At 40.1% G+C, this 23,902-nt stretch overlaps 3 protein-coding genes across 6 annotated transcripts; all 3 read right to left on the reverse strand.

Moving 5' to 3' along the window:
* Positions 1 to 498: 498 nt before the first annotated feature.
* p2rx4b (purinergic receptor P2X, ligand-gated ion channel, 4b) lies at positions 499 to 4,273 on the reverse strand. The gene is made up of 12 exons (XM_005746123.1): positions 4,131 to 4,273; positions 3,861 to 4,008; positions 3,670 to 3,741; positions 2,952 to 3,024; positions 2,767 to 2,863; positions 2,603 to 2,683; positions 2,353 to 2,494; positions 1,384 to 1,520; positions 1,200 to 1,293; positions 1,042 to 1,107; positions 856 to 960; positions 499 to 760 (listed from the first exon to the last, which is right to left on the reverse strand). The coding sequence occupies exons 1-12, from the start codon at positions 4,271 to 4,273 to the stop codon at positions 728 to 730; spliced, it is 1,191 nt and encodes a 396-aa protein (XP_005746180.1). The 3' UTR covers positions 499 to 727.
* A 1,402-nt stretch (positions 4,274 to 5,675) lies between these two features.
* On the reverse strand, positions 5,676 to 9,022 carry zbtb26 (zinc finger and BTB domain containing 26). Its single transcript, XM_005746101.1, has 2 exons — positions 8,893 to 9,022; positions 5,676 to 7,622 (listed from the first exon to the last, which is right to left on the reverse strand). The coding sequence occupies exon 2, from the start codon at positions 7,597 to 7,599 to the stop codon at positions 6,274 to 6,276; it is 1,326 nt and encodes a 441-aa protein (XP_005746158.1). The 5' UTR covers positions 7,600 to 7,622; positions 8,893 to 9,022; the 3' UTR covers positions 5,676 to 6,273.
* A 2,167-nt stretch (positions 9,023 to 11,189) lies between these two features.
* Positions 11,190 to 23,044, reverse strand: susd1 (sushi domain containing 1). Of its 4 annotated transcripts, XM_005746124.2 has the most exons (18): positions 22,527 to 23,042; positions 22,252 to 22,395; positions 20,096 to 20,251; positions 19,830 to 19,982; positions 18,705 to 18,884; positions 17,599 to 17,778; positions 17,302 to 17,481; positions 16,616 to 16,795; positions 16,353 to 16,532; positions 15,683 to 16,195; positions 15,284 to 15,448; positions 12,673 to 12,767; positions 12,411 to 12,597; positions 12,160 to 12,253; positions 11,797 to 12,052; positions 11,678 to 11,717; positions 11,473 to 11,566; positions 11,190 to 11,322 (listed from the first exon to the last, which is right to left on the reverse strand). In XM_005746124.2, exons 1-18 carry the CDS (start codon positions 22,579 to 22,581, stop codon positions 11,304 to 11,306), a joined length of 2,871 nt encoding a protein of 956 aa, XP_005746181.1. In that variant the 5' UTR covers positions 22,582 to 23,042; the 3' UTR covers positions 11,190 to 11,303. The 4 variants fall into 4 exon arrangements, with proteins under 4 accessions (XP_005746181.1, XP_013769566.1, XP_013769568.1 ...); XM_013914112.1 differs by lacking the exon at positions 15,683 to 16,195 and having other exon boundaries at positions 22,527 to 23,040; XM_013914114.1 differs by lacking the exons at positions 15,683 to 16,195; positions 16,353 to 16,532; positions 16,616 to 16,795; positions 17,302 to 17,481; positions 17,599 to 17,778 and having other exon boundaries at positions 22,527 to 22,864.
* Positions 23,045 to 23,902: the final 858 nt, after the last annotated feature.

Consider the following 23,902-nt stretch of genomic DNA (forward strand, 5'->3'; position numbering starts at 1 on the left):
TACTAAAGTATTTCACGACTAATCCTACTATTCACTAACACTTTAAACGGACGATGTTTTTTTTATGTATACTACTCACTATAAGCCATGTGACTAGAAGAATAGGGGGACAGGAAATTCAAGTGTTTGTCTGTTGTGTCTTCAAGTGTTAAAAAATGTATTAGTGGCAAAAGGAAAAAACAATTGGCTCATAAAATACACCATGCTCCGCAATCATTATTGCACATATGAATGATGATGATTCCAGGTCCTAATACATTATACAAATAATCTGTAACGACACTTCCATTTATTTTCACATAACTACATGTTTTTGACTCAATTCATATTACTGAATACAATTACCTGGTAACTGATAATACATTATTTTAGTTGAAACTACTCAAAAGTGCAAATAAATCAAATCAAATAATTTCTGCAAGCTGTAAAAGAACATATTAATGATCAGTAATTAGTAGCCCAGAGCTGTATTTTATTCTGAAACCTTTCATTCTCCATCTTTGCTGCTGGTATTATAATTATATTTTGAAGATTACACATTTATACTTTTACTAGTGAGTGTTTTGTAGATGCTACTTAAATAAAAGCCAGAGTTCTTCCTCCATCATTGTTTATCCTCCTTCTTTCTATTATCACATCTTAATGGTTTTAGTGAAATATTCAAATGATGTTTTAATGTCTCATTTCATGAGGGTTCCAATTTCTCTGTAGAAAAATGTTGTTCCTGCTACTGGGTTCCATAGGTGGTCCCCATTGACACCTGTGTTACAAAAAAACACAAACAAACAGACCGACATTTAAGATCTTAGTCAGTACTAAGATCATCAGTGAAAGTGAAGGAGAAAAGTGAGTTACCGATGCACTGTCTGCATCTTCAGTGAGATGTGTTGTTTTGTGTCTGCTGTAAAGATCTCGTTTCCTTGAGCAAGTCACCAAAAACCAGTCAGCAACCACGGGCACCTGAACGAAAATAGTCAAAACATTTAAAATTTGGTGTTTCATCACTTATACGGATGCTAGTCTGAACATTTCTCTTCTCACCAAACTGAGGAATGACAAGGCTGCACCCAAGTTCACTATGGTTGGAACGATGGAAAATCTTCCTGCCTGTAAGAACCCCAAACTACCATAAGACTAAAGTAAAAACACGGACCGTTCTTGATAAAATCATTGCTGTTTCAAGATTAGTCAGGCCTCACAGTTCCAAACACAATGACGTCGAAGCGGATCCCGTAAGCTTTGATTAACGTTCTGGTTTCCTCTCCATCTGCTGTCTTGTAGTATTTAGCAAATCTAAAAGACAGAAGTTTTAGCAGTTCTTTATTCAGCCTTATACATTCATCAGTACCTGTCTGTTTAAAAAAAAGAAAGAAAGTTTTTCACCTAAAGTTGTAACCAGGGGCCACATTGTTGACAGGATGTTTGTTGTCCAGCCTCCGGAAGCTGTATTTAGGTAAACACTCCCCTGCCCACCAGTCCAAATCACAGCTCCAGTCAATAAGAATACCAAGGACACCCCCCTGTAAAACAAATCACTCAGTTCAGGATTATTCAGTTAGCACCTTTAAATTTAGGTTAGATCTGTACTGATCTAATTAAACACAACAATTAAAATATAATAGTCACTACAAAAAGTAGTGTTTGGACAAAAAACAATAACAAAGAATGGTATAAAACTAGTACACGCCTATGCCACAGTATTTTAATGACTGCTTGTGCTTTTGGCCATGAAACTGAAATAGTAAAATGTGTTTTATTGTAGGAGCATAAATGCAAAAAAAAAAAAAAGAAGCTTCAATGGCCATTGCTAGGCAACCATGATCATAATATATATAGATAAGAACCTGTAAGGACCTAAAATTTGGTTGAAAACACCAACTACAATTGAAAACAGAGTAAGACAATAATTATTAAGTTCAAATATGGCAATACTGAATGAAATGTTAACTTATACCCGCTTTTCAGAGTTTAAAGAGACAACCATGTAAAACAATGTATCCTACAATGAAGGTGAAACAGCTACATAGTGCTCAACCACACTTAATGGAAAGCCAAAAAATGGCTTTAAGAGTTCAGCATTTCCAGCTGTTCTCAGCTCCCATGGTAGACTTTAATCGCAGCACAGAGCACAGAAGCTAGAAAGGTTTTTGCCTTGTGATCTGGAGCGACCACAGAGAACATAAAAATGCATACATTACACTAACTGTGGGAGTGACTATCAGACGGGAGCCAGGGAACCTGAGGGCTGTACTGGCTCACATCCTGCTTATGAGACATATATACTGGAGGAAGACCATACAGGAACTTGAACAATGAATTCCAGTACAGAAAGACAACGATCATTCGATTCACCTTCACAGCCATGTCTTGAAAATCCTCCCCAGCCTCTGAGACAATATGCTTGAGTCTGAATATGGGACAGTGTGGGTCTGTGAGACGGCTGAATTCACACCTCTTCAGGTATGAGGAGTTCACATGAGGCAGTATGTTTCTTCTGGAGGAAGGAGGACAAGGCTCCGGTTTAATGGGGAAAACTGTGACTCTGTATGTTTGCTTAAGCATCTACAGATCTCCCTCTTACATTCAAATGCAGTTCACCGACCTGTGAAAGTTGAACTTTGGGTACGTGATGCTGTTTTTGATCAACACGGTGAAGTTTTCTGCTGCAACCAGCAGCGCATGCCTGCAGGACATGAAACAACACATCAAGCCTCCACAGTCCTGGAACTAGTAACAAATATTCTAACATGGTAAATATATTCTTACTCAGGCAGCTTAGTGTCTATTTCAAGTGGGCACCATGAGAGCACTTCACAGGTCCGTGCAGTGGTGGAGTAGTTCTCACACAGTCCCGTCTGTATGCCTGGGTGGAAAATAAATTTCACGCTGAGTTTTTGCTGCGTGAGGCCACAAATATTAAAGGGGCTGTATCATCAGGGAGGAAGGCCTACCGTTGCCCCGGGGATCACTGCGTCCCTCGACACAGTTGCAGTCATCCACACAAGTAGTTGATGGGCTTGGAAGCTGCAGGAAAAATCTCCAGTGTTAATGTGTATATTTGAAGGTGAAGTTAAAAATCCTAAATAAATTTCACAAACATTTTTAAGCAATAATATGCAAAACAATTAAATAAATAAATAAATTTTTAAATGCTGGATGTAGAAAATATGACACAAACAGATTAATTACATTTTTAAATTAATTAAAAATCTTTGTCAGAAGCTCCCAATTTTAAAAAATTATCCAGGCTTTAAAGGGTTAATGCAAACATTAAAAAGTATTTAATACTTAACCCTTTAAAGCCTGAAGTTTCTTGAGTCTTCTAACAATTTTTAATTAGATAAGTATCCATTTGGCTATATGAGTTATGATTTGTGCCATATTTCCTGCATCAGGTATTTTTGTGCAATTTACTTGCCGTGGGGGAAAAACTCACAGAAAATATGATACACTTGACTTTAAAAGGGTTCATAATCATATTTATGATTTCCCCCAACTGAAAAACAATAGCCACAGAGAAATGTAGTAATAGAAAAAAATAAGCTGTTAATACAGGACAATCACCATGTACTTGGCACTCTAATGGTCTTCATCAATGGTTGTGCGAGTTTGGCAAGACATGGCCGACCCTTGGCTCTGGTTATCTGTTTTGTAACAGCAGTGACTCACCTCGGGACAATGTGACTGCACTTGTTTTGGGGTCACAACCATATTCGTCAGCACAAAGAATGAATGATCACTCTGTCAGAAAGTAGAGCAGGGAAAAAGTTTCCAGGGAATGAAAAAAGCCAAAACCTGTTATGCTGTTCTCCCCCCTCACATATAAAATGACAGAAATCCTAAAATGCACGTTTCAGTACCTGAGGAGGGATAATATAATCAGCCACATCCCAAAAACGAGGCTCCGTGTCAGATGTGTTGGTGAAAGCGAAACCTTTCACTTTCGTGGTGACGGTGCTGATGACAGTATCTGTATCCTGGTAGGCCTTCTGCACCACACACACATACCTACAGCAGGTTTGCAGAAATGTCTGAGTTTAACTGTGCAAGCAAAAACATCATTTCATAATCCACATATTACCACATCCCCAACCAATCAATCCCCTCCTCTGATTTTATTGGGTACTTACCCAACCACATACATCACCACCAAGAATTGGGTGAACCTGAACACAAATCCTACACCTAAGCTGGGAATAACCAGCGTTTTTGGTGTTTCGTAGTCAAAAGCATAGTGCAGGAATCTCTTGCAGCAGCCTGCTGACTTGCTCATGGCTACACCACGAACCAATGAAGATATGTGAAACAATGACGACTTGACAAAGCCGTCCTTATTCAAATTCATTATATCCAAATCACATTTACTGCTTGGCAAATACAATTTTAAGCATAGTGTTTTTACACTAATTCCAGTTTAGACAACTTACATACTGTCATGGTAAACTTATTTTATGCTGACATTAGACTGTTGGACATGTTTAAGTACATTGCTGTAAATACGATTATTTAACTAATTGTATTGGGTTATTTGATGTAGAAAGCCAAAACAAATATTGGGTCAAAACACAACGCTCCAGCATAGGGCTGCCTCGAGTGCAATAACAGCCAGCCTTGGCTCAAGAAAACAGAAGGATTTATTCCTGCCACCTTTCTACTTCTGAAGAATAAATGTTGGGCCAACATCTAAGTAATATAAATACACATATACAAAGGCAGTAACTATAAGTAACTACACTGGAGAAAATATCAGTCCTGCTAAAGGTTTGCAAGCCTACCTAGTCTTGGGTACAGTAGGCCTATTCATTTTAACTGTATATTATTTTATTCTTTCAAAGGTAATGCTATCCACCCATCCATTCTCTTCCACTTATCCTTGTCAGGGTCACGGTGGGTGGGGATGGGGTTTGGGGGGGTGGGTGGAGCCTATCCCAGCTGTCTTAATGAGAGAACCAGGGTGCACCCTTGACAGGTCGCCAGTGGTTAATTTAACACATTTTCATAAATGTCACTCGTAACTGTATAAACACATCTCCCTTTTCTCACCCTCAACAGGTTGTGGAGAATGGCTGCCCATCCACGAGCCTGGTTCTGTCAGGAGAAGAAGTTTTCCTTCCCACTGTTGCCAATTGCTTGCTTATAAACGGTCAGCTTATGATTGGGGACTTCTCTCAGATGTTGTGGGGTATTTCACCTTACCGTGCACCTTCACCTTTATGACGAATCATGTGGACCCATCTGTTAAATAAACCAGTTCCAAAGTGAGCAAGACGTGGCTGCAAACGAGGTCTAACAGGTTCTTACTGTCATCTCTGCTGTTCAACATCGGATACACACTGAAAGCATAGAATTAGACATAATATTTGATTCCATTTTGTGAAGCAGTGCGAAACCTCTCTTTAAAAGAGTACAGCATCTTCTTTCAAGATGTGGAAATACTGAAAGTGCAGGAAACACAGAACCCTTTGTTGAAACAACTCACCAGAAATTTCCATGCCACTTTCAGATACTGCCAACTCGATCTGATTAAAAATTGTAAAAACAAGCACACACTGAGAACGGCATTGGAGCATTACTACAGACTGGACACTAACATGGGAATTTTCTATTGTGCGTGAACGATGAAGCAATGAGTAACGGTAAGAAAACAAAAGCAACAGTTAAGAATATTTCTTTATTCGTAACTCACATTGACTTCCATGAACACAGGACAGATACAATGTCACTTTGGTCCAATAGTACCTCAGATATAAATTCTATAAAAAAAAAGAAGACCCCTTAGGCTAACAGACACTTTGGCCACCAAGACAAAATGACATAGCTTGCCTTATGTAAAATAATGTTGCATCTCCACTCTTTCAAGTTTCTCCTAAGTCCACGTTGCCATAGTCATACAGTTTAAAAAGTAATCATACAGCAGATTGTGTACATAAACAACATAAAAATGGATACTGTTCATTGTGCAGTTCTTTAAAGGACAGGGTAGACACAAAGACATGGCAATGCATTAATAAAACTAATGATGTTCAAACATTATGATGCGTTTCAGTGTTTTTCAATTTTCAAGTATGAGATGAAGGCATCTACACTGTATTGTACAAAAGAAAGACAAATAGTCCACAGTAATGAAGCTACAGTGATGTGCCGATCAGAAAAACTTTGTTCATGTTTGTATCCTTTAGGTAACCCATCATCCACGTCAGTGAACGTCTCACTCACGTGGCCGCCTTTGTTACTGTGTTCTCAAACAGCACAGCCAGTAAGTCCAAAGTGATCTCATATTCGTCCGAATTCAAAGTCCACCCCGCCGTCGTGCAGGCTGCCTTCATTTGCATTATCGAAGCTGTTCTTCCCGTGGATTTGTTTGAGGTGCTTGCGGAGAACTGGCTTGTGAGCAAACACCATGTCACAGTAGTTACAGCGATGCGGCTTATCTCCGCTGTGCAGATTTAGATGATCCAACAACGAGCACTTCTGGGTGAAAGTCTTACCGCAGATCTTACACTGGAAGGGTTTGATGCCGGCGTGAACGCGCATGTGCCGGTGCAGGTTGCCCTTTTGCGTGAAGGTCTTGCCGCACAGCAGGCACATGAAGAGCTTGTGCATCTTGAGGTGGTTGGCGTAGTTCTCGAGTTGGCGGAAGACTCGGGCGCACTTGGGGCACTGGTGGTACCACTGGAGAGGCTTGTCGTAGTTCCTCTGGTGTCCGATGTGTTTCTCTGCAGGTGGAGATGAAGGAGGAGGGCTAAGTGGGTATCCCGTCACGCCAGGCGGAACCGCCATCTCACTGCTGCGGCTGTCAACGGTGGAATTAATGAGCGAGTGCTGGGGCTCAGGGGAGTGGAGCTCTGCAGGAGGGTTGGTGGAGAAGTGACCGGTGATGGAGTTCTCTGCAACATCAGACACAGACTCCACCTTTACTATAGTGATGTCACTCTCCACTATGCCTTGCCTTGGACGCCTGGTCAAGATCTGGACAGGGCTTTTGGGCTGTATAATCACATCATCATCTTCGCTTTCATCATCGTTATTATCCTGCTCCACCTGCTCCACTACCTCTTCCTCCTCCTCCTCCTCCTCCTCGTCCTCCTCCTCCTGATGGACAGTCTGCACCTGAGAGCGCTCTTGTTCTATCTTTGCCTGGGAGGATAAACTCTCCTCCCTCTTCTCCCTCCGCATTTTTACATCCACCTCCAGCTGGCGTGAAGCCTGTGGTTTGATGAACTTGCTGAGGGCCTGAGTGCACTGCTCTACAATGTGGCCCATCTGGAGGAAGCTGGCCACTGTCAGGTAATGCACCAGCTCCAGCTCAGGAAACTCCAGCTGGCCAGTGTAGCAGGACAGCAGCAGCTGTCGGCCAACTTCTGCCTCCTGGATCATAGAGATCTGGACCTCCCTGGAGTCCTGCTGAAGGATGAACTGGTCCCTTAAGAAAGAGGAGCCAGCAGCAAACACCACTTTGTGACCAGGGACCTCCAGCTGGTTGATGCGAACAGTAACATCGCAGAAGCGCCTCTGGTGTCTCAGAAGGTTCATCTTCTGTAGCATGGAGTCTCCAAATGTGGCGAAGCGGAACTGCAGAATCACTTGGTTCTGGGCCATAGTGAACCAGGGGACCACAGCAGCTGTAGTAGACCAACATGAAAATACAAAGACTGAATATCTCTCCTAGGAATAGGCTACTATAAATTTTGCGAATCAAGTCTAGTTCTAAGGCAGGGGTGGGGGACTCCAAGCCTCAAGGGCCAGTGTCCTGCAGGTTTTAGATATCCCCCTGGGTCAACACACCTGAATAAAATGATTAGTTCATTTCCAGGCCTCTGGAGAATTTCAAGACATGTTGAGGAGGTAATTCAGCCATTTAAATCAGCTGTGTTGGATGAAGGAAACATCTAAATCCTTCAGGACGCTGGCCCTTGAGGCCTGGAGTTCCCCCACCCTTGTTCTAAGGTCTCGCACTATCCGGACACAGATTAAAATTTTTAACTTTAGGTGGCAGGTGGTTTTACCTGGATGTAAACATTTTAAAGATTTTGTTTAAAAAAAATTAAAAAGTAAAATAAATACACAGACACATGCATATATATGTGTGTGTGTATGTACCCGCCCACTATATAGTTTATATAGTTAACGTCACCTGTGTCAATTACAGCCATACCAATTATAACCACAACAATCAACCTTGCGTGTGCTGCCTAGAGACCTCGAGGCCAGACTCGACTCACAAACCGGTCAATTTAATAATTACAAGGCTATCACTTTCAAAAGTTTCTTAGTTAGCGGTTATCTTTCAATGTCCGATTGAAAATGACTGTCCACGCTTTAATTCGGCGTTGACCAGTGTGACATAAGACAACAAAAATGCTAATTTAAATCGGCTGCTACTATAACTGCTTTTCACGGCGGTAACATCATTGACGAGCAATATTTAAATTAAATATGAAAGTGTTGAATAGCCATTACAGCCTTACTCAGAAACGCATTAAAAGGAAATGTGGGTGTATTAATGATACAATATTGCCAGAATGTACCGATAAACAAGACAATATGAAATTATCGGTCTGTTTTAAGCGAACACTGCAACTTGACTATCGTTGTCTGAGTATATTAGCGTAGCGCCCAGCTAACGCAAGGTTAAAGTCTGGCCTTTATTTAGAGTAAACCTGAGTAAACCCCCCCAAAAAATACATTAATCTGGTATAACACGTCCATGGCTAACGTTAGCTGTACTGTTGCTAAATGGCATCAATCACACAGCTCTATGTGTCCCCTCGGCCTACTCCTCACTGTTCAGCCAGCCGCCCAGGCTGTCCTATAACATGCTTCACTGTTGCTTTATAACGAGCTCTAAAACGGCACTTTCACTTTTTCCTCGCAGTACTGAGTGTTGCGTACCTGCTTAAGCCCTTGTAAACAAACTGGTTTGTGATGCTGTAGGTGAGACGTTGGCCTGTCTGGGGGATATGAGGGAGCTGCTCCGGATGCAAAACACCTTTAAAGGCCCAGTACACACATCTCTCGGCTTGTCTCTGGAAACGCGTTCCACATTCAAATATGCCCCATAATACTGTTTAGTGGTATTATTCCAGCCCCATCGTTAATACGCCATCTTTTTCTCCTTTCGAGATTATATAATTGGTGTGGACAGATTTTTTAGCTTCCAGGCTCCATCAGATCTGTCATCAGGTTCAGTCTCTGCTGAAGGTCCCAAGAGTAACCTTTGTAAAATAACGTAATATTTCAGTATTTCTTGTGGCAGCATTTTTTTTTAGGTCTCTGACAGATAATCGATTATTATCATAAGTTAGTGGTTTGAAGGTGAATGATTTCAAGTGCTCACAGCCATAGAATAAGCTCAAGGTGGGAAGGTGATCTGAAAGGTTATACACTTCTTTTGCAAGTCTAGACTAAAGCGAGCTGGTAGTTGAATCTTGAATTGAAATCTATGGAAGAATTTTGACAGATTTGACTTGTGATCCTATACACACAAAGACCACTATGTCAAACCAGTGATTTATGGACCCCTGTCAAATGACTTGGGAAGCAATATGTGTCTATGACAGTTATAATTTATGATACGTCATAACTCTTTAGTGATCAATAATGACATGCACAAAAAAATATGGACTAGGATGATGAATAGGATTTTTGAGATAGAAATGGACTATGGGATCATTCATAATGGTGTAGTCCAAAAAGTAAACTTTTTAGACAAAAAGTTTCATAAATGGTAGTTTTGTTTTGGTTGATTTTTGATTGTATATGCCTTATATTCTAATATTTTTATTTGTGATCCTCATATTTGACTGTCCTGCAGCAACATCTGGAAGAGCCCTCCTCCCCAAGTCTAACAGATACATTGTCTGTGTCAACCACCAGCATTCAGAGCAGTGACACAAGCGATGCTGGATGTCAAATGGTTCAGCCTCTATTGGACAGCATACATGCAAGAAATGTAGATACATACATATTGCACTTACACTTACTGCAATAGCTACACCCTTTTTGCACATGCTCTTTCTTATTCAGCTATTTATCAATAAGTAACTTATATGTATATATATATATATATATATGCATGTATATATTGTATGTATTGTGCTATTCCTTACTTTTTGTACTGTCTGTCTTTGTTACTGTTTGAACTGGAGCACTGTAACCAAAATAATTTCCCCTAGGGATCAATAAAGTATTCTGATTCTGATACATTACTTAATAGGCTCACACTTGGCTCTTTAGTGACCATTACTTGAAAAAGCTTAAACACGAAGATAAAACAGATTAGAGGAAAACAAATAGTTGTTTGGGTTAAAATTGTCTCCTTTTTTGGTCAGTTGTTTTGTGGTTTGTATCAAATTTATTTAGACAGTGGAGCAGATTCCAACTTCCAAACCAGCAGGGGTGACTGTCATCCATGAGTATGAATAAACTGGGAGTTTGAAAGATTCCACCAGGCGATTAATGGTGAAGATCATTGTAGCTCACATGCATGAAAAGGAAGGGTAAGAGGCATGATGTTTATTCCATTCATTTTTCATTCTGGTAAGAATCTCATCACAAACAACACTTCTGCTTTTGCAGGAGAACTCTAACTAAAGCGACAAAGGAGTTTCATGCACTTGGAATCGTGTCACTCTTCCCATCTTTGAAGGATCTTTACTCCAAAAAGGGATATGTGAGTTTGCACTGCAGCTGTAGTGTGAGATAAGACTTTCAAAGTGTGAGGGGTATATATATATTTATATACACTTTACATTGTCTGCACTTTCTTTCTTTCTCTACGAGCATTTCTATGACATTCAGAGCATTTCTTAAGTGGTGTGTCAAAACTGTGCAACGTTAATCCAAAACCACGACTGCATCACAAAACAGAGTAGAACTAAGAGGGCCCACATCACCAAGGATGTTTGGTTTCACTGATGACCAGCAAACAACAGGTCAACGTGTGGAAGCCAAGTCTCTTCTTCATCACACCATTGACCAGGACATAGTCTTCCAGAAGTTGAGAAAGACATTCTGCTCACACACTTTCTGTGTCCTGATGAGTGCTCTGACACATTTTAATGTGCTCTGCAGACAGGAAAGACTTGCTTCTTAAAGGACTTTAGTATCATAAACTGACCCTGAGATCCTGGAACAGAAGAGAGGACCTCTGCACACCCAATAACCACAATGTGAGTCTGTGTCAAAAAATGATTTTAATAAGTTTAATATGGTGATAATATTTAATATAAAATAATAACTATTTACAAAATGTACTGCTAGAAACTCAGGACAGTATTAGAGCACGTCAGCACTCAGGAGCATCATGTCTTCTTGAAACACCTGGAAACAAGGACAGAGGGACGTTACGCTATAACTATAACTATAGATCATTATACTAATATACTGATGGATCAGTGTGTCTACTTAGACATGAAATTATGTTAATAGTGTGAAAATGGAATGTAATGAAGTGTGTGCCATCTTCCATACCAGTGGATACTGTAGCCTCCCCAAATAACCACGGCAACCAGCCCTATGGTAGCTACAGCAGACAGCGATGAAACCCTCAGAGCGTACGATGTAGCTGGAATGAAGAAAGTCTCTGTGACTAAGTGACACTTTGGAAACTGGGGTAAATTGAGAGTGTCATAATGGTGGATAAAATGATCTTGCTGACTGCTTCACAGTGCATTACCTGTTACTTTAGCCCACAGGACACAGGAACTTTTTAAGGCCTAGGAGAGAAGACATGCAGCTAAAGTCCGTCGAACATATTCAGTCATTACTTTTTAACCATAGAATAGCTGCACTCACCGATTTCCACTGACTGACAGCCCGTAAAATGATATAATAGTTCTTGCCACTCTCCAGTGGTGCATTATAAAAGCCACCATAGAGCAGCCCATCTCCTATAGTAAGATTCATCTCTGTTCCAACACGATGGACTTCAAACTGAGCAGTGATGTACTCCGCTGGTGACTTAAGTGTGCTCAAAGGCGGCGCGATTGCAGGAGAGGAACAGTTAAACATCATAAACCCCTCTACAGGAAGCACAAACACTTGGTACAAACTGGGAGAAAAAAGACAAAAAAATTAACTCTAACATGCAACATTTCATGATTTTGTTTGGAAAGGATTCAGAGATATCAGATATCTTTCCCCATGCCATGCTGATACCTTATTAAGTCCAGTGTGTTGGGTGATCTGCGCAGACTCAACGTTGGTAGAGGAGTGTCAAATTCCCTGTAGTAGACAACTGGTCCTGGAGGTACTATTGATTAAGATCATATTATAAAGTATTTTGCTTAGTATAAAGGGAACAAAGGGAATAAAATGCACAATACTTTTATTTATTTATGAAATACATTTGGTACATTGATTGGAAATAATTTTATCAGACTACAGCAGAGTTGAGGTTAAATTGCTACCTGGTAGACTGGTGTTTGTGGTGACAGAGGCTGTGAACTTGGCAGATGTTGCAGTGATGGTGATGCTATAGTTTGTGACTGGAAGCAAGCCAAGGCAGAGCTTCAGCTGGTCTGCTTTGGAGCTCAGAAATCTCTTCCTTTTGTCATAAAAGGATCTCTGGTAGTCCCTGGATCCAGTGTAAGTCACCTAGAAAGTTTAAACCAAATGTGTCATGGAGAAAAGTCCTGGTTGCTAAAGAAGGTAGGTGATGTTTTATCTGACCTTGTAAACCTCTGTGTCCTCCTCGTACTTTTCTGCTTTCCACTGCAGGCAGCTTTCATTAAAAATAAGCAGGTGATTGATAGGTGGTTTGATTTCTGTGGATGAAAAAAAAAAAGCATTTTGTGGGATATAATGAACATGTCAACCACAGTATTTACCCACTACAGGCTGGTCATGGACAGTCATGCAGTTGTTGTACTGTATTATTATCGTTATGGTCCTGGGTTTCAGAACCAGTGTTTAATTTGTGGATGTAATTCTTGTTTATTATTTAATGTTCCATTTGGTTCTTAGTTTGATTGTGGTTGATGATCACATTTCTTAGTATCCTGAGCCTCAATTATTTGTTTTGGTTAATGATTATTTCATTAATATTCTGCTTTAGGGTTATTTGGCACAGTCACTTATTTTCTTATTCTTTCTATCCAGTTGTTCAGTCTGACGTCACTAGCCGTGTCTGGACCTAAACTCCGCTGCAGGTCCATATATCAAACGATCACTATGGCATTACTGAGAGTTGAAAAACTGTCTAAAGTCTTTCATCTTTAATAAAATGATCAGCGTTCTGCTCTACCAGGTGTAACAATTGAGTTTAACATCCAGGCATCCATGAAAACGGAATTTATGACATTTAACGGAGTTGGAAGTTAGCAGGGAGTTAGCTCGCTAGCTTCTATCTAAATACAATATAGCATGTCCTGACTGCGGGGTTTTGGAAACAAATTAAAACGTACAACTCTGCTATCACTTCCAGCATAAATGAAGACAGAAAACTAAAAAGCAGTGACGTTTGTAGGGTTACTGAAGTTGGGCTAGCTGGTATATAATGATGTGCTACGTGACCGCTAGCGACACAGCTATGTTAGCATAATATAAACAAGCTAACTTTTTTTCCACTCGATAAAAGTTAACGTGAGTGTTCTCGGTGGTCAGGAACAAATGTAATCGCATGGCAGGATGCTGTAAAAGGACCAAACTTCAGCCAGGAGAACAACTGAGATAATCCATCCACAGTACGAGGTTAGTCATTCATATACTGCTGCATGGGCTGGGCTGTAGTTACATCCTAAGGTTTTAAAAAGCTTAAATAAATGATTAGCGGTAATAAAAGCCGAGGGAGGTCAACAGGGATCACTGACTGTTTTAGGAGCTTTTTGAGCTCAAATAGAAGAAAATACATAACACTAAACATGTTAACAACACAAAAGCCATATTAAACGCAGACTACTTTAGGCCCGGAAGTAGGATTCGTTGCGTCATCACTGAACAACCGGATTGTGTCGTATTATGTTAGTCTTTTGTCTCTGAGTAATTACTTCCTGTTTTATTTTACTTCCCTTTTCTCATCTTCCATCATTATCTTCAACTGTGTTTCCTTTCCCCCATCAACTCTTGTATTTATTGTTTCAGCTTCTCCTTGTCCTTTGTCAAGTCATCCCTCTAACTGTGGATCATCTAGTGCTGAGTTTGCTTGTGTTTGGAATTCTTAGTATTTCCTGATCTATGGATTCCTAGTTTTCTGTAAACTGCTCTGTGGACTCTGAACTTTGTTTAACACCTGGGAAATCAAAATCAAAACTTACACTGAGTTTTCTCTCTGCCTCCTGTCTTTGATTCTGTAAATAACAACAATCCACAAAGCTTATGACAATTATACTGCACTCTTCCATCAGTTCTGTCTTCAGTTAATAAAAACCATGCTCCATTGGACTGAGATCAGCTGATTTACTTGGCCACTGAAGAATATCCCATTTCTTTGCAACATAAAGCTACGCTTTAGGTCATTATCCACATGTACTGTGAAGCACGATCCAGTCTGTTGTGCAGCATGTGGCTGAATCTGAGTAGAGAGTAGCGCCTTGTACACTTTAGAATTCATCCTGCTACTTTTATCAACAGTCACGTCATCAATCATACACTAAAGACCTGATTCCACTGGCAGCCATCCCATGCTAAAGCATTGGCTCTGTCGTGTTTAACAGATGGTGTGCTGTGCTTTGGAACATGAGCAGTTCCTTTCATTCTCTTCCCTTCTTTTCTCTTGCCATCATTATGGTACAATTTAATCTCTTTCTTGCATCAAAAGAATCTTTGCCAGAACCGATCAACCTCTATTTTATTTTATCAGACAAGGACTAATCTGGCCTTCTTGTTCTTGAGTGTAACCAGTGGTTTGCACCTTGTTGTAAACACACTATATTTCCATCCATGAAAGAATTTCTTGGTTGCAGACTTTAACAATCATTCACCTACCTCATCAAGAATGTTCTTATGTTGGCTAGATGTAATGAAAATTATGCAGTCAGCCACTTTAGTTGTCTTCTGCAGTCTTTCAGGCCTTTTGGCCAGCACAGTCCTTTCTTTTAAGAATACTGAGTATTCTGAAGGCCAGTAATCTGTTTTACCAATACCGGTTGTTGATCTGGGTATTATGAAAGGTTTTCCTTTTTGGGGGCTTTTCAGCCTTGTTAACTTGCATCAGAATCTCTTTGGGCCATAATGAAAGATGCACTGAAAAGCTACTAAATACAAGTTAAACAATTGGAATCTCCTCCAGATGCCTGTAATGAAACAATGAGAACTGTGGCTTTAACTGTATGCTGACACTTACCTATGCATCTCAGAGTAGCTTTCTGCCACTCCCCGGAGCTCCCGCACACAGAGACGTTGCTTCCCCTCCAGCTGTGATATCCTGCCACGCAGCGGTGGATCACAACACTTCTATTATGCCACACGACCTCTGAGTTGGCAAGAAAAGGAGCTGGGCCACATTTAGCTGGAAAATAGCAAGAGTGAATTGTTTAATGACTCAGAAATAGTGCTATTCATTGTTTTTTCAGCATGCACCTAAAGGAAACCAAAATCCTAGAAATAAAGAAAAATATTAAGACCCACAGAGCATGCAGGGACAAACAAATTAATAAGCATGCAAACACATAAACAGCATGCTAATAATCAGAAATAATCATGCTCCCACTGCTGAACAGATACAGAGAGATCGTTACTCTACCTTTACACTTTATAGATACTTCCCCCCACTCTCCTGATAGTGAACATGTTGACATATTATTCCCACTCTCCTGGTAAAATCCTTCCATACACTCATACAGCACAGTGCTGCCCGGTGTGCTGTTGTGGCCCCACAGGAGGTTAGCGTGGGGGAGGGCTACTGGGGGACCACAGCTTATTTCTGTCTGACACACAGACATGAATGAACACAGACTGTGGGCTATAAAGAAATGCAACAAGACAGACACACTGTCCAATCCTCCATCAAACATGCCTTTTTTCCATAACAACGACAACAACAGCCCCTGAACATGCATTACGTAATAATCTGCACCTTCACACCACAGATCAATATCCTCCCATAGTCCATTTTCTCCACATACTGAGTAGTTTCTCAGGCTCCTGGTGTAATATCCCTCTGCACACTGGTAATAAACCACACTACCAATGCGTGATGTGCCATCCCATAACATTTTAGCATTGGGTTTTAAAACAGGCTCCCAACAGTTGATTTCTACAACAAAAAGAAAGCTGGTCATTGTGGGTGATAATAGCTAGATGTATGTTGTCAGCAATGCTTCAATGAGTTTTGAATTGTGTATGGTTAAACTGCACAGTGGTTTAAAATGACTTTACAGTAATTAACACACAAGTTCATAGCTAAATGTCACCTTGACAAAGGATCGGTGCTCCATCCCATTTTCCACTGGCACTACAAACAGATACATCCCCTGTTCCAGCACTGAGATATCCAGGTTTACACTGATAAATAACCTTTGAGCCCACAGTGGAAATTTTATCCCAGTGCATGACTGAATTAGGGATGAGTGGGGGCTTGCCACAGTCAACTTCTACAGATGAAAAAAATCTATCATTTAACAGAAGAAAATAAACAGTTATTTGTGTCTCGAGAGCGCCAGAAGAAAGATGTTACCTTTGCATGAGATATCTGGTTTTGTCCAGTAACCATTAATTGTGCACACTGAAACATTGTTTCCGTCACTGTGATAAAATTCTTTTTTACAGTAGTAAATTACAGTGCTTCCTGGGGTGGAGCTACCTTTCCACACTTGTCCAGTGTGAGGCAGATTTGGAGGATTCCCACATAATATCTCTATGACGGGAAATGATACACAAGGGGAGTTATGGAGGATTATAAAAACAACTGAAAGCACAAGACATTTTAATTTACTTCACAATAAGATATTGAACAATATAGTTTAGTTTGTCATAGCAAGAGAAACAGGTATAATCAAAGGGGACCGACCGGGTCTTAAAATCAAGTGACTTTTTAAAATTGACAATTTACTGAGTGCCACCTATAAAAAATCTCTTTAATAATCTTGAATTATCTCATTAAATCTCTACATTAAACCTTTATTTATTTGGGTTTTTTTTCAAAAGTCCTTATGATGTTTTCCCGTCTTCCTCCTCTTAGCCTGGTTCCATCAGAGGCTTCTACCTGTTGAAAGAGGGTTTTTCTTTCCCACTGTCACCATGTGGTTAATATGAAGTGCCTTGAGGTGACAGTTGTTTTTTCGGCGCTATATAAAATTGAATTGAATTTAATAATTTAATGCTGGTTTTTTTTCATTAGAAAACAATCCATTGTTTGATTACCTTGGCATGACAAAGTTGGGGATGTCCAATGACCATTTTCCTGACAGGTGGATACATTATTTCCTCCTTTGTTATAAAAGCCGTCTTTACAGAAATAGAGCACAGTGCTGCCAGGGGTGGAGTTATAACTCCACACCTGCCCAGTGAATTCAATTACAGGAGGATTTCCACACAAGATCTCTACAAGGAACGACAATCACCACAACAACGTAACACAAAGGATTCAGATTAATTCGGTCAGTCAATCATTTTCGATTAGAAATAGTCCTCATCAGCATGAAAGTACAGTGACAGTACCTCGGCAGAGCACAGATGGACCCGCCCACTGTCCAGCTGCAGTGCAGATGGAGACATTTCTCTTTCCAACATTATGATATCCAGAGTTACACTGATAAACCACCTCAGTGCCCATCCTTGTGCTTTTATTCCACAGCAAGCGTGAGTGAGGGACGGCAGGTGGAGAACCACAGTCAACCTCTGGGAGCCAAAGTAGTGACATGCTGCGTGAAAATGTTTTCACCTGAAAATCTCCAACAACTCAAACTGATCCATTTCATAAACAATCCTGTCACTGGCTAAAACTCTCTGGATGTTGGAAAAAACATGCAAATATTATTATTATTATTATTATTAAGCAAGTTTTTACATTAGTAAAAATAATGCATTAATACTCTTAACAAGTATTAGAGTAACTTGTTTCAGCAAAAAAAAACTAAACGAAACATTTTTTAGGTTTATAAGCATATTAGGAAGAAAATCAGCATTAATACACTCTCCAATGTGACACATGACTTTAAGGTTTTAGTCATTTCTGTTTATGGAATTTAACAAAACTTTCAGCACCAGGGGGCAGCATTTCACCAGTGGATGTGTTCAGATATTTTCTGATATGTGCTGCTGTTTCTAATCTCTCGATTTCCTCATCAGGCTTTGCTTTTGTGTCCCTTGAATGACTAGCCTGGAAAATAAAGGTTACATTCAAATGTATATTGTGGTACCGATTGGTATCACGTGCGGCTCTCGTTCAGCTTCAGTTCATATCTCGCACATTTCATAGATGCTGTGGAAATAAAGTTATGGCGCTTGTTTCTTCACATCTGTAAAAAGTCATTGTTAATTCTGAGAGGGTTAACATATTTTTAAACAGACAAATGTACAATAAGGACCTTTAATGATGTATTTTTAAATGGGTACCTCATCAAAAGTGACCCAAACAAAAGAGTAATGAGCTTAATGATCCTGAAATCCTCTGAATAAGTAAAAATTTGGCAGATAATCACCTTGAGATTCACAGTGTTGTCTCCAGTGTTAGCATGAAAATATCAGTGAATGCATTTTAAAACACATAATGTTAAGCAGAGCCGAACATCACAACAGCTACAAGCACCAAAGAGTTTCATTACCTTCACAGACCATGTCAGGTTTGCTCCACAGCCCCTCAGCACCACACACAGAGCTGTTGTCTCCCCTCCTCCACACAAAGCCTTCATCGCAGATGAATGTGGCCACGCTGCTGTACGTAGTTCCTGTGACTGACACTAGCACCGTGTCCTCCAGTAGTGCAAGTGGGCCACAGATAACAACTGAGCAGGACAGGATTATACACAACTTAGGTTTACATCCAGCTTTTCTTTACAGCAACTGGTTGCATGGATTTAATTCAAGATTGACTGTCATTGTCTAAGGAGCTTGGTAAGAAAAGCGTCTGGACTTCTTTAAGTGTCCTGACGATGTTTCATCTCTCATCTGAGAGGCTTCTTCCGCCATCTTACCTCACAACACCTACAACATTTCCAAACACCTTGGGCCAGCAACTTCATAAACGCATGGCACAACATAGAGCAACCTCGACAGGTCAAGACTCAGCTGTACGTTTGCATCTAAAGGTCAAAGGTCACTCTTTCGAGGATGTCAGTGTTCACATTTTGGACAGAGAAGACAGATGGTTTGAAAGAGGAGTGAAAGAAGCCATCTATGTCCACTGTGAACAACCATCTTTGACAGAGGGCGGGGCTTACAACACCAACTGTCTGCCATCTATAATCCAGTTGGGAGATCCCTTCTCAGACGACTTAACGCCCACTCACATCCTGGGTCATTTGTTCTCAATAAATCACATGACAGGGTGGGGTTAGGTTTCACAATGGGTTCACTGGAAACCTTGGCTGATTGTGACCCACACCCATTTTCACACCTTGGCTTGTGTGATTAGGGGCCCTGGGCCCTCTTTGGGACACTCCCAAAAGGGCTTAAAAATCTGGGAGTCTCCACCAATTGCTCTTAGAACTGAAGAAGCTTCTTGGATGAGATGAAATGTCTTCAAGAAACTTAAAGAAGTCCAGACACTTTTCTGTCCAAGCACCTTAGACTACCATGACCTGGATGACTGAGAACCTTCACATTAGCCTTCATTATAATAGTAACCAGATAGTAGTGTGGCAGAGCCAAACCGAGAGCCATATATTTTTGACATTACACCAGAACTCTAGATGAGTGACAAAATGTCCCATAAATACATATGAGCGCACCTTTGCAGGAAGCTTTGTCTCTCAGTGGGTTAAAGGGTTCTACTCCATTGTGGATTTTGTATCCAACCTGGCAGCTGCAGTCAAAGCTGCCCTCAAGATTCCTGCATTGAGCTCCCTCTCCACACTGCCCTGTGATCCCGCACTCATCAATGTCTGCACAGCCAAAGAGATATGATGAACATGTGGCTTAAAATTTGCTCATTTAATAATGTATTTCTAATATCATAGGTGTTGCTTAAAAAACCCTGGGTACAGCGCAAACTCACCCTGGCAGTGGGTGCCATCATTTGGGATGAAAACAGCCATGTTGTTAGAAGGGCTGTAGCCGGCCAGACAAGTACAGTAGTAGCTGCCAAAAGTGTTGTGACAAGTGGTGTGCTGGCCACAGATCTTACTGGATCCTATCTGACACTCATCTTTGTCTGGAGAAACAAAGAAAACGATCAATAAGAATTTTTTTTCTGCAAGTCAAAGGTGTGGAAAAGGTCCATGGGAATAATTACAAGTTTATAGACATTTTCATAAACCCAAATAATGTGAGATAAGTAACTGCATGATAGAATATTATGGTTAAAATATATACTTTTTAAAAGAATAAACTAAAAAAGAATTTTTTTTTACAGTATTTTAATAAATAAGTTGTTGTTTCAAATCTCCCTAATGAAATTAGCATTGACCCTCTACAAAATACTTCTGGATTTTTAAGAGATGGTGCAAAAAACTACATCTGTTCAGAAGGAAAAACAATCTTGGAATCTTACTGCATCTGTGCAAAAGGAAATAGCTGCAATGGACAGATGCGAGGATATCAGTGGTTACACCTCTGTGGAGCAAAGAGGATCCAGGCTGTATCAGAAGATCAGGTTGTCTGATACAACATAAATCCTCTTTATTGCATGAGGGTGTAACCATCAGTTTCCTTGTATCTGTCCACTGCCAGCCAGTTTATTTTTTGTACAAAATCCGGCCAACTCTTCCAAGTTCATATGACTCCACATTTCAACTTTTTTCTCAAAATAGTATTTGGACTTTAATCTATTTTAAAAAAAAAGTTTTTTTAATCTGGCCCGAATACTCATTCCTTTTAGTAGTATGTATTAATACAACTCTGTAATTATTTTTTTATACTTCTTACTTATTCACGCCTTTATTAAACTTGCTAAACCATTTCCATACCCCTCAGCATTAGTTGCATTTTGTGTTTTTGCTAATTATTAAATGCAATATGATGCTAACATGCTAAATTAACATCACTGCGAGTATTAGTCAGTTCTAATTAGCATTTAGCTCAAATCAGCTTTACCCAAGAACAACCCATATAGGTACAACCTCATAGAGCTGTGAGTATGGATTTAGCTGTGTCTAGGTTTGGCCTCTTGGATAGTAACTAAACCATTTCCATACCCCTCAGCATTAGCAGCATTTTGTGTTTTTTTTTGCTAATAATCAAATGTAATATGATGCTAACGTGCTAAATTAGGATCACTGCGAGTATTAGCCAGTTCAGATTAGCATTTAGCTCAAATCACCATTACCCAAGAATAGTCCATACAGGTACAACCTCATAAAGCTGTGAGTATGGATTAGACTCTGTCTAGTTTTGGCCTCTTGGATAGAAACTATAATAATATATACCTTCAAGTGTCAGGAAGCAAGGGGTTGTTAACATACTGAGTAAAGCAACATTTGGAGCTATATTTGTAGCTTGTGAGCTGCTAAATACTCCATCATGCTCACCAGCTTATTAACCTCGCCTGTGGCATAGCCAGCATAAAACATGGATATAGCTTCAGGCTAGGAAAATAAAGCCAATGAAACTTTGCCTTAATGCCTTAACTCATGTAACTTCCAGACCTATTGAAGTCTTTCTGATGTGACCTCTATAAACACGTTAAACTCTGTAAAATCTAGTTTGGGGTCATATGGAATAAAAATGGCATCTACTTTGTTAATTGTGGTCATACTCAGTTTTAAAATGATTGCCTGTGATATAAAACTTTGGCTAACACTTTGTCAATCAGACCGCCTCTTCTCCTCACATCCCTCATTTTACTGCCAAGATGCTGACAGTGGAGATGCTCGTGTGAAAACTGTACAACAGGTAGATACGTGTAATGTTTTAGTCTGTGGGCTGTTTGGTTACATACTGTTTGATTGCTGTGCAGCAGCAGAGTGCTAACAGATCACTGCTGTTGCTAGAAATGATCCTGATGTTGGCGGTAAAAAACGATAAATTTGATGAAACCAAAATAGTTAGCATAAAGTCGTTAAAGAGCTGTTTGGAGTCTTGGAAAACTGTACAAGTGGATGCTGATTCGCTGTGGGTTTATCCCTATGAGCAGCCTCTTTTACATTAAAGTTACTTGATTAATTTTTAATATATTAACTGGAGCAGCAGTACAGATATTTATTTTTTTCCTACCTTGACAGAAGGTTCTTCCATTTCCAACAAAGCCGTACTTGCAGTTACAAACTTTGCCCGAGCCATCTGACTTGTCGTCACACGTGGCATTAGCATGGCAGGTTGAGCACACATCCAACAGACTCTGACCCTCTGCTGGCTTACCTGAGAGGATAGAGAGGACTCTTCTCCAATTATCATGTTGATACTTAAAGTTGTTCATTATGTCATATATATCATACGTTGTAATTATAAAATCAGAATCTTGGGGAGAAAAACGTCACCAGGATTCTCACCTGAAAAAACGAAGAGCAGAAAGAACACAATCACGCTTTTGGTTCCTTCATCCATCCTTCCAGTCTCCCTGTGGACTTCACCCGATACAAAACCTCTTCGTCCTCATCTTCGTTTTTTCTATTTTTTTTATTTTTATTTATGTACTTCCTTCTTGTGCACCATTATTAAGCTGAGCGCATTTGATAACCAGAATTGTGAGTGGGTGAGCTGAGGTCACCCTGGGAAAGAAACTCCTTTTCTCAATGGTCCTCGAGCAGTTTTGTGGTTTTAGCTGTCATCGTCTGGCATGTTCAGTTACTACTCGCATCTGCAGATGATACGTTCACTACTCACAGTGGACTGCCCACTCAGCTGTGGGAGCTGATAACAGCTATATTTGGCCCCATAAACCTGCTGAATTTCCTCTTAAAAAACATGGTGTCACTTTGTAACAGTTAGTTTTGTGCATATTAAACTCCTCATTACACCAGTTTGGTGTTAACCACTGACACAGCTCTTATGGATTCATGAAGGTTAAGTGCAGTTTACCCGATGCTAAGTGACGGCTCACTTAGATTAAACTCCATAAATATATAAGCGGTGTTTTAAGTTTTTGTATTTATGTTGAAACTAGGGGTCTGCAGTGGGTGATGTGGGAGGGGGAGATAAGTCTGATGAGCTCCTATCTCTCTGCCCAGCAGGGTCCTAACTGGGGTTTTCTGTCACTCAAATTAGTAAGCTAAACTCTTCATAGCTGTCGCTCTGTGTGTCTGTGTGTGTGTGTTTATATATTCACGCGCCAGTTTTAGACATTTTTGTCCAAACTAAAGATCAAAGTGAAAACTGTGTGTTTGTGTGAGCACACATCAGGTCTGGGTAATCACAAAACCATTAGTTTAGTCAAACATCAAGGAAGTGACCCCTTTGAACAAATGAGTAACATCACGTGGAAAAGAGAGAAAATAAAAAATAAATGAATAAAAAACTGAATAAACTTACAATCCAATAGTACATGATTGTTTAAATACACAGTTTATATAATTTTCTCCTCAAACATTTCACATTTTCCCCAAAAGGTTGATTCTGTTCATCTGGACGTAGAGTTTTCAGTGGGAGAAACGTTTCGTCACTCATCCAAGTGACTTCTTCAGTCTCAGCTGACTGCAGGTTTCCCCAAACTTATAAACAGTAGATTTCTACAGTGACTGAAACCAGCCCACTGAATGAACAATGGGCTGTGAGGTCAGTTCCTTGATCATTAATATGCAAATTCTCATGACGAATGATCAACAACCATTGATCAGTGGCCAGAAGTACCATTCACAGAGAGTTGGGGAATGGCTTTAATCACAGCATTGTAAGATGGTAAAAGATGTACCTTTAGGCCCCCTCCTCG

This window comes from Pundamilia nyererei, unplaced genomic scaffold (assembly GCF_000239375.1).
Source record: "Pundamilia nyererei isolate P.nyererei 1_Seehausen unplaced genomic scaffold, PunNye1.0 scaffold00172, whole genome shotgun sequence".
NCBI classification, from domain to species: domain Eukaryota; kingdom Metazoa; phylum Chordata; class Actinopteri; order Cichliformes; family Cichlidae; genus Pundamilia; species Pundamilia nyererei.